Source organism: Barbatula barbatula (genome assembly GCF_947034865.1).
Source record: "Barbatula barbatula genome assembly, chromosome: 11".
Classification (NCBI taxonomy): domain Eukaryota; kingdom Metazoa; phylum Chordata; class Actinopteri; order Cypriniformes; family Nemacheilidae; genus Barbatula; species Barbatula barbatula.
In genome coordinates this window covers 20,198,577-20,209,282 of record NC_136774.1, presented here as the reverse complement: position 1 = coordinate 20,209,282, position 10,706 = coordinate 20,198,577, and the positions used below count along the sequence as shown (strand labels likewise).

At 37.7% G+C, this 10,706-nt stretch overlaps 1 protein-coding gene across 1 annotated transcript in view; it reads left to right on the top strand.

Annotated features, from left to right (window-relative positions):
- Nucleotides 1-3,606: 3,606 nt before the first annotated feature.
- Nucleotides 3,607-10,706, top strand: part of obscna (obscurin, cytoskeletal calmodulin and titin-interacting RhoGEF a) — a gene marked incomplete at both ends in the record, with an annotated part of 39,446 nt that continues 32,346 nt past the window's right edge. Inside the window, 11 exons of the mRNA XM_079468147.1 lie at nucleotides 3,607-3,613; nucleotides 3,724-3,990; nucleotides 4,196-4,357; nucleotides 4,970-5,074; nucleotides 5,160-5,426; nucleotides 5,942-6,211; nucleotides 6,296-6,562; nucleotides 8,280-8,543; nucleotides 9,285-9,551; nucleotides 9,793-10,062; nucleotides 10,143-10,409. Coding sequence (XP_079324273.1) covers nucleotides 3,607-3,613; nucleotides 3,724-3,990; nucleotides 4,196-4,357; nucleotides 4,970-5,074; nucleotides 5,160-5,426; nucleotides 5,942-6,211; nucleotides 6,296-6,562; nucleotides 8,280-8,543; nucleotides 9,285-9,551; nucleotides 9,793-10,062; nucleotides 10,143-10,409 — 2,413 coding nt within the window. The remainder of the gene's footprint in view (nucleotides 3,614-3,723; nucleotides 3,991-4,195; nucleotides 4,358-4,969; nucleotides 5,075-5,159; nucleotides 5,427-5,941; nucleotides 6,212-6,295; nucleotides 6,563-8,279; nucleotides 8,544-9,284; nucleotides 9,552-9,792; nucleotides 10,063-10,142; nucleotides 10,410-10,706) is intronic.

The window sequence follows — 10,706 nt, the reverse complement described above, 5'->3', positions numbered from 1 at the left end:
CAATGTTATCAGTATCACATTTCCCTGCCTTTCGCAATGAATGTTTTGGTAACACTTTACTTAAAGCATATATGTACTGTATAATGCATTATAAAAGTACTTTTAATGTATTAATTATGCCTTGTAATGCACCTAAAGTATCATGAAAAATTTAAAAACAAAATGTTTAACTATACATTATAGCACTTATCAATTCATTGTTACACTTTGCATTTTTATTTTTATTTTGGTTATAATTCTTTTTAATGCACAGTATTACTACACACAGGTGGATGCTGCACACTGGTGGTGGTTGAGGAGAGACCCCCCTCATATGATTGTAAAGAGCTTTGGGTGTACAGCAAGACACAAAAATGCGCTATATAAATGCCTCATTCATCAACACATTATGAACAATTATAATGCATCAATAACCCTTAATAATGCATTATACCTAAAGGCTTCAAGTATTTCTTTTTGCAAAGAAATAAATAAAAAGAGTGAATGGGGTAAAATCATATCAATAACATACTGTAGTATGCTTAAGGGTCAATAAGGCAACAGTCTGTAGATGCTTCTATGAATACATAAATACCATAAGCTATCATTTATCAGGACATGCCTATCTCTAGTCCATATAACACTAGTATGAAAAACATAAGAGGGCTTATGCTATCCACACATCTGCATTTAAATTGATGTTATTTAGCACATTAAGGTTAAGCAACAGGACAAAAATACATAGGCCTGCCTAAAAAGCCAAGAATGCCAATGATCTGAGAGCTATTTTAGTTTTTTATGATGTTGGATTGAGGCTTAATGTGGATCTCATGTTCAATTTAATCTAATTGGGACGGGAAAAGAACCACAAACATTAACATTGGTGGTCCGCCATTATACAAAACGTAAATCGGGATTCAACACACACGAAAGTGTCCTCTATCGATACCTAACTTGATATCAAAGCTTCAATTTGCAGTCAATAGCTTTCCATAAATGGTTCAACTTGCTGAAAACACTTTTTAAAGATGTTTTTGAATGCAAAGCTAAGAAGCTGCCATGCTCAAGAATATGCGGTGGACGGCTGGGGTCCATACATAGAGGTGCAAGGTACATCCTTCAGATGTGTCAAGGACAGCTAATGGGAGAAGGGGATTTTGTAGCCCCAGTTAGACATGTGGAGCTGTGATTGGTCCGGCTTGAAACAGACACGGCCCCAGTCTAGGGTTTAAGGGATTATCTCAGATCAACAAGTGTACAGCCACACTATCAAAGCAGGGCAACACAGAGCTGGTAAACGTGTAGGTCTCATGCATATTTAATTGATGTACATTTTCTGCGAGTTGCACAAACGTTTCAATTGAGGTTGTGTTGCCACAATTAACTTATGATTCTGATGCAAAGCAATTTTTTGCAGCTTGATGTCCTGAAGGTCATGGTGTTTAATGTCCTCCTAGTTACACTCATGTGCCAACAGTGTCATGCGTACCACAGATTGAATTTTGAATTTCAACAAAGTGCAAATTCACAACAGTTTGCAATGATTTTGAGCAACAACATGATTTGGGATTTATGGCTTGGGATTCATTCTTGATGAATCGCTTGTCAACAGGGTGGAGAGAGGCAGATCCAAAGGAAATGTGAAACTCAGAGAGATGGGCTTCAAACAAGGACCCGTGGGCTTAGGTGCAGTGTTCAGCTGTTTTGTCAAGTTCTAATTTCACCTAACGCTTGGCTCTGGTTCTGTAGCAAATTGGTATATATACGGTGTCTTTGGACTATCCTTGATGCATCCCTTTGACTCTGCAACTGGTCTTATCAATAATAAACATAGGAAACAAGTATTAACTGGAAGCATCATGCATCACAACATCCATTGTTTTACTGACACCACAAAGTGGACAAAGTGCAATTATGGATATGCATGCACAGGTTGAAACAACATCATTGTGATGTTATGGCTTTAGTTTTTAACAAGGATTTGTCATTAGACCACTTTGATGCCTCCTCTCAGCCCTATGAATATTCAGAACGATCTAACAAGTGATTTCACATCTGAATGACAGTTAAAATCTTTTAATCTCCGGTGACCTTTCCGAGAAGTTTGCCTTGGCAAACTTCTCTGAGAAGTATGATTCATGAACGAAGGGTCTGTAGGTATCGTCTGGTCAGCACAAAATGAATCAAGGAAATACACGATGATTCATTGGGAAGCAAGACTGGAAAAGTAAGTTATCAAACCAAATGACATTTGTTTGGGTTTCTTAAAGCATAAATAAATTAAACAATCCTCTTAGAAAGGTGGACCCTCAACCACCCAGAGTGAAATTAAAACAATGTATCAGGCAGAACTTGTACCGTGTAGACAAGATGTTACTATCTTTATTTATAATGACACTATGCTGACATGCTATTTTGGAAAAGAGTCGGGTGAGATATGTCAGCTGTTTGGAATTAGCATTTGGGAAAGCTGGAAAAAAAGAAAAACGCTTTCAGCTGCCCGTCTGCCAAGGGAAACGGGGATAGCACACTGACCCGGGCATGCTAGACTTTGGTCAAAGTTTGTAGTCTAATCCTGGAGGAATTTACGTGAAAAAAGAAAAGCAAACTTTGATGTCTTCTGGTATTTTTTCACCAGCTTCAAAAAGATCTAGTGATGATGAAAAGTGCCGTTTGCGGAGTTTAATTTGAGGAAAATGTCACTAATGGTGGAGAGAACAGAAGATTATCCAGCTATTCCTCATAAATCCGGTCAGTAACAACAATTTCATACGATTAATAATGATTTCCTTAATTGTATACACTATTGTGCACATCTGCAATTTTAGATCTGCTGGTATTTCCAATATTTCTAGTATAGATAAATATTATAATTATTTTTAATAGATAAATATATGTACAATTTATTTATTTTAATAAATATTTTAATATAAATATAGTATAGTCTAGAGTGGCCTTAACACTTCAGTATTAACAGTAATGCAGTATTGTCCCAAAACATGACTTCTCAATCTCCAGTTTTGACTATACTCTAAAAATGAATACAATAAAAAGATGAATTCAGTCTTTTGATTCTCACAAGGAGCAACGACAGATTTTATGTTTTAAACTCTAACACACACTTGAGGCCACTTGTAATTTAGTACCGCTGATGTGTCAATGGGTCACCTGGGGGAGGTGTTTGTTTGTTTGTGTGTAATGTGAGAGAGGAGCGTGTTATGGGTCATTCTGAGATTTTCTTGGTTGAGCTTCAACAAATATAAATTGTATATGCGCATTTGAACGAGATTTTAAAAACCACCCATAATGCATAAGTTACAGTAGTTAAATGAAGTGGCAAAAATACTTGTTCATGTCATTTTCCAAGTTTCTTCAGGATCAACTACAGAATATTTCAAAGTCTTTATTAGAGCAGAAGTTTCAATAGCCTGTCTTTTAAGCACTAAATTGGATGCATTATTATGTACTTAATTAACACTTAGGCATACATAAAAAAATAATGTACATGTTTTTGTATTACTCACTTTTCATCAATATTCTTCATCACTATTTTCTGTCGCTCTTTGAAGAGTTTGGCCGCAGCTGCTGACCATTCCTAAAGGATTGTGAGTGTACAGCACCCTAAACATGGCATGTAAGAATCCTTTCTCATGTTATATACTGAATTATTTACCTCTAATCAATATTATTCTATGACTGATTAGATTGCCATAATTGAAACAAAGCAATTCTTCTCATTCTTAGTGAACAGAATTCAATTGGTCAAGGGCATAGAGGACGTGGCACTGTGTGAGAAAGAAGCATGTACATTTGAAGTGGTCCTGAGTCATGCATACATCCAGGGTCAGTGGACCAAAGATGGCGTCCCATTTAAGTCAAAGCCTGTGTGTCGAATTGCAACTCGGGGCAAAACACACACTCTCATGTTGACAAGGGTCACCACCGCTGACACCGGCCTCATCAGTTTCAAAGCTGAAGGAATCGAAACCTCGGCTTTGCTCACGGTCAAAGGTACAACCAATGGGATTGAAGATCAGTTCTGGGTGGTGTAATGGCTGGGTCTTATATATTTTGTAAATCTACTTCGTGTCAGTCTACATTTTCCCATTTAGAATGGATAATGTGTGTTGGAATTTACCAAACAAGTTGTATGGTGCTTTTGTGCATCAATACACACTTTCTTGCTTGTTTTAAAGTGTCTCTTCTTTTCCCACAGCCAGAGATATAAAGATTGTGAAGTATCTTGAAAATGCCAGTGTGACCGAGAAGGAGAGTGTGACGTTTGTCTGTGAAGTCAACTGGGAGGATGTGGATGGAAAGTGGTACAAAGATGACAGCCGGCTGAGAGCTGGAGACAACATTAACATCAAATGTGAGGGTATGTGTAAGAGATTTAGGTGGGGATAACACATTCTGTTGACTGACTATATTGTTGTTACTTATTTTCATAATATATATGGATGCTTAGCTGGTAAAGCTGACCAAATTCTGTCATCATTTACTTACCTTCGAGTTGTTCCAAACCTGTATACATTTATTTGATCTAATGAACACAAAGAAAGATATTTGGAAGAATGCTTATAACCAAACAGATCTTGCCCCCCATTGACTCCCATAGTAGGAAAAATTACTTTATCATATTTTTTGTTCTGTGGAACACAAAAGAAGACATTTTGAAGAATGTAGGACAGCAAACAGTTCTAGGACACTTTTGTGGTAGTAAATGGAGGGCAAAATCTGATCAATTTCATCAGAACAAAGAAATGAATACAGAACTTGAAAGTGAGTAAATGATGACAGAATTGTAATTTTTGGTTGAAATATCCCTAGAAGTTGATCGGCCTGCGCAACGCCGCATGAAGAAGAACACACATCATGATTTGATGGAATTGTCTCCACAAACAGACATTCTAAACATTTATTGTTAAATTTTCCTTATCTGTTTAGCAGGTTTTATCATACATGCTTTTTGTTTATCTCACAAACGCAGGTAAAATGCACTCTCTCACATTTAAATCAGTGAAGCCAGAAGATGCTGGTGAGATCACATTCACTGCAGAGAGGATCTCCTCAACAGCAACCCTACAAGTTAAAGGTAACATTTACAAATAACATATAACTGTGACATTATCTTCATTTAGTTCAGTTCTACTTAAATTTAACAAAGACAATCATTGCAGAACTTCCAGTTCAGTTTGTGAGGCCTCTGAGGGTGAAGATTGCCATGTACAAACACCGTGCCTTGCTGGAGTGTCAGGTCTCACGTGCCAACGCTATGGTCAAATGGTACAAACGAAATCTTGAAATTGTCCAGAATAGAAAGTACCAAACTGTCAATGATGGTCTGTACAGACAGCTTATCATAGAGGATGTGGGATCATCAGATGAAGACACTTTTATCTGTGAGGCTGTGGATGAGAGCACATCTTGTCAGCTGTTCGTAGAGGGTAAGACACCCATGAATAAATCATGTTAATGCAGGGAAACATTTTAAGGGATAGTTCACCCCCAAATAAAAATGATTTCATCATTTACTCGTCTTCGAGTTGTTCCGAATCTGTATACATTTATTTTTTCTGATGAACACAGAGAAAGATATTTGAAAGAATGCTTGTAACCAAACAGTTCTTGGACCCGTTGACTATCATGGTCGGAAAAATTACTTTATAATTTTATTTTGTTCTGTTGAACACAAAAGATGGTATTTTGAAGACTGTAGGAGAGCACATGCTTCTGGGGCACTTTTGACGACCATTTTATTTTTTACCATGGTAGTCAATGTGTCGGTTACAAGCATTCAACCAAACAAAGAGATTGGTTTGGAACAATAAGAACAGTTATTCATAACAGAATTTTTATTTTGGGGTTAATCCCTTTAATCTAAATGCGTTTGTTTATAGTAAATTTAAGTTATTAGAATATTGCAGCTTGCATGATTACTTTATTTTGCTCAATCTAATAGAGCAAGCCATCAGCATTTTGAAAGGACTTCGTTCTGTGGAGGTCATGGAACCTAAAGAGGCGCGTTTTAAAGTGGAAACCAGTATTCAATTAGTGAGGGCACCAAAATGGACCCTGAATGGGAGGCTACTAAGTCCCTGTCCGGAAATCAGAATTGAGAGGGAAGGAACCTCGAATAAACTAATTTTCACTAAAACCAACAGTAGTATGTGTGGCATTGTGCACTTCATCGCTGGAAAGAGCAAGTCAGAAGCTCAACTCACAGTGACAGGTAATGAAAACTGTGTGTGTTTTTGTCATATGTTGGCTTGTGAAACACAGATCCGTGATGAACATGTTTACACCTTTCTTACAGAGCGGCCCTTGTTGGTTACACAGCCCATTTCAGACGTGGAGGTGAAAGAGAATGGGCAAGTTACACTCGGCTGTGAATTCTGTCCATCTCCAAGAGTGGTACGCTGGTTTAAGGGTAGAACCCTCTTGTTTGGTTCAAACAAGTACACAATGAAGCGGGAGAAGAACCGGGTTGAGATGACCATCATGGGTGTGAAAGCAACGGATTCAGGAGAGTATCGTTGTGTGGCTGGGGGTTCAGAGACAAGAGGAAGAATCAATGTGGAAGGTAAGGTTTCGTTTTATTCTTCCCTTCTTTTTTGTCAGCTGTAAGTGTACAATTTGAATGCAAGTGTAGCAAAACGCAGCTCGACTAGTAGTGACTACGCCACCCCAAGTTACCGGGGAAATAATCTAATAAACGGGACGCAAGTCCGTTTGCTCAAGAGAGGCAGGAGGCGTGAGTTCACAATTAAACAAAACACTTTTTATTAAAGATAACAACTACCCAAATAATAACTTACAACAAATTGTCTCGATCCGTAAACAGAGACAAAAATAGGTAAATCACTGCAGGGGCTGAGGCCCCGAAAGCAGGCTAGCTGTAGCTGCATACGGCAGAAACACCACAGTTCGAAAGTCACACTCCACTACAAATAGTGATCAGAAATAACAGCACTAATAACCCTTAGTGTTAAAGTGAAGGCCGTGCAGCTATCACCACCAGCCCACTTCCGGGAAGACCCAGCTCCTATAGAATACAAAAATAAAAGAAATAAAGATAAACAATCCACTTAAACAAAGACAGACAATAAAAATGTATAACAAAAAAATACACCTTCAAGACGATGCGGTCACAGCACAAAACACGCAATCAGTCACAAAATTATATAAATGACAAAACCATTTGGCTGCGATCAATCCATGCAGCCGATGGCTTGGTGACAGAACTAGCCAAATCCATACAAAAAACGGACACGTAAAAAGAAACAGGAAATAATAGAAACAAAGAAAACCCTTTAAGGCCCACTAGAGCCTAGAACAGATCGCCTGAGCAACAGACGAGATTCCAAGTAAATTCTGGTTCCCCCCCAAGCAGCAGACCTTGCTCGAAAAGCAAGGGTTACTGACAGCAAGTTGTAAATATGGCGGTTCAACCTGGCCTGATTGAATATCGGCACGACACACACACACACGTAATCAGAAGCACACAGAAGTCATCCGATGGATCTGTTAGTGATTCCACAAGCAGCTGGCACTCCGACACGGGTAGTAAGAGACGCCACACCGATGGAAGCCCCGAAGGCACACCACAAATGTGGATGTGTGGATTTCACCACGAAAACAACGAACAGCCTCGATGGCCGAGTGTCACACTCCACGGTCTATTGGGATGAAGACAAGGGGCGAGCTTTCAACAATGACCCATCCCAGGAGGCATGAACACCGAGTCTATATACGTGACGGGCGGTACCCCATTGGCTATATACATAATGAGGGTGACGTGGCAATGAGTCACTCACTTCACCACACAAGTGTTAAAATGAAAGGTTCTCAGAGAACTGAAAATGTCTTTAGGGGTTTCTGCCCACAGTATGTGGAATCTGAGGAACCACAATTTTGGGAGTCAATTTTAATAATTTTATGAAATCTTAAATTCAATTAAATTATTGTTGCATAGTAAATGTCGGTAACACTTTACAATAAGGTACTATTAGTTAACATTAGAATCATTAGCTAACATAAGCATATCTAACATAAGCTAACATATTAATCCTTGTTAATGTTAATAAGGCCATACAGTTATTCATTTCAGTTTAGGATGCATTAACTAATGTCAAATAAAAGTGTATTAGTAAATGCTGAAATTAGCATGAATTAATATTAATAAATTCTGTAGAAGTATTGTTTATTGTTAGTTTACGTTAGCTAATGCATTGTCTAATTGTTAACAAATAGCACCTTATTATAGACAGCCAATAGAAATAACGGTAGTTTTTCTTCAGTTAAAAGGTTGAAAATCATAAGACACCTGGAACAAGCCGAAGTTGAGGAGGATGGAACTGCAGTGTTCACTTGTGAACTAAATCACGAGTCTCCCAGTGTCCAATGGCTTCTCAATGACAGAGTGCTACACACCAATTACGTCAACAAGATCCAGAATTCTGGAAAGGTTTACAGTCTGATTCTAAAACGACTCGCCCCTCAAGAGAGCCGTTTAACGTTCAAAGCCTTTGATGTCAGCGAGACTGCATTTCTCAGGGTCAAAGGTGAGGTTTTCAGTGCTTACCCTTACAAAATAGTTTACAAAGTTTTGAAAAGTTTATGTCAGTGTTTATTTACATCTAAACATATAAAAATAAAAACATACTTTCAGTCTATTTATTCTGTACTTCTGAGAAATAAACTTTTTCTGTCAGTACAAATTTTAATTATATTAAATGTTTTTTATTGTAGTTAGTCTTTTGATCAACGGTATAATACAAACATAATAAAACTAGTATCCGAAGTACAGTAGGCTATACTTATATATAGTAACAAGTTTTTGGGGCGGAATAGCTTAAACTAAGTGTTAAGTTCACGCAAAGAAAATATGCAAGTATATATGCAGCATAAAAACTATTAAACTAGTAGTTTCGCAGGGTGCATCAAATAAAACTTTAAAGGGGATTTAACTTTAAGTATTAAACTAGTAAACTATCTAAACTAACTAAAATTGAATACTTACAAGTGTACTGCTAGTGCATTGACATTATACTTCTATATACGTAGTACTGGTCACATACTTGAATATACTTGAACTTTACATAAGCATTGATACTTTTATTAACCCGTAAAAGAGAATGTTACGTATACTTATTTGTTTGAGTTCCATGCTTTAAAGGACAGAACTACTGTATACCCAAAGCTGATGTGAAATTTTGGTGGACGGTGATGATGCTGCATTCCAAGATTTTACATTTATGTGCCCAACTTTATAAATCATATAGTTTGCTGTGTGTGTCCCGTAGAGAGGCCCGCAGTGTTCCTTAGATCTTTAGAAGATGTAACAGGTGAGGAGCGTGGTGAAATTAATCTGCAGTGTGAGGTCTCCAAGCAGTCTGTATCACCCATCTGGAGGAAAGATGGTGAAGTTATAAATGCCAGTGAGAAGTATGAGATTCTCCATGCGGGCAAGTCATTGACTCTTATCGTCCTCAAGCTGAGAAAGGATGACGGAGGGGAGTACACCTGTGATATTGGATCCAGTCAAACCAAAGCTAAAGTCATAGTTCGTGGTAGGTTTTATATTCTCATAGGGGTCACCCAAAAATTTGAATTCTGTCATCATTTATTCTCATGGTGTGTTAAACAAATACTAATGACTTTTTTTCTCTTATTGAAGTGACTGATACTGTAGCCTTATTCATTGTTTACTGTCATTGTATGAACTTAATCAAACATTAAGAAGTAGAGTAAATGTACTTCAATGCTTTCACTAGAATTTACAGTAATTTGAACTGAAGTATTTTCTTCTAGATCTTCATGTTAGCATTGTTAAGCGGATAAGGACGACAACTGCTCTGGAAGGAGAAAACTGCCGTTTTGAATGTATCCTGTCCCATGATGTTATTGATGAAGCATATTGGTTCATGCATGGCCAACCGATTGTGACTAATGGACGAATCACAGTCACAAGCAATGGCCGTAAATATACAATGAGCATACAGGAAGTGATAATATCGGATGCTGGGGAGGTGGTCTTCGTCATCAAAGATCTCAGTTGCAGAACTATGCTGTTTGTCAAAGGTGAGAGGCGTTTTTTCTAAATATTGCTAACTACAGTTTACAGCATGTATAACGTGTCTCCCTGTCTCATCTGTTCTCAGAGAAGCCTGTGAGGGTGTTTAGAGATATGCTGAATGTTAAAGCAACACCTGGTGAAGACGCGGAGCTAAGCTGTGAGATCACCAAACCGGACGCGACGGTTAAATGGTTGAAAAATGGGCGATTGATTCGAACTAGCCCAAAATACGAAATTAACCAAAAGGATTATCTGGTGAAGCTGATCGTCCGAAATGCAGCCATAATGGACTCAGGAGAGTACTGCTGTGAGGCTGATGGGATTGCTACAAGAGCGAGATTAGATGTCAGAGGTAAATGCTTTTTATAAAACAGGATTTTCAGTATTTGTTATGGCTTTCATGCAGCTGCATTTATATGTACTGTATGTTGGTAAATGATCAATGTAAAAAAGTTTCCCAAAGGATACATTATGTGTTTAAGATTTGAAGCACTACATTTTGAACCTCTACAATCCTGGTCATTCTAGTTATTAGATACTTTTTTTTATTAGGATTTTAACATTTTACAAATTAGACAGAGCATAAGACACAAATCAACGAATGATGACATTGTTGTAGTAAAATAATAATAATAATAATAATAAAATA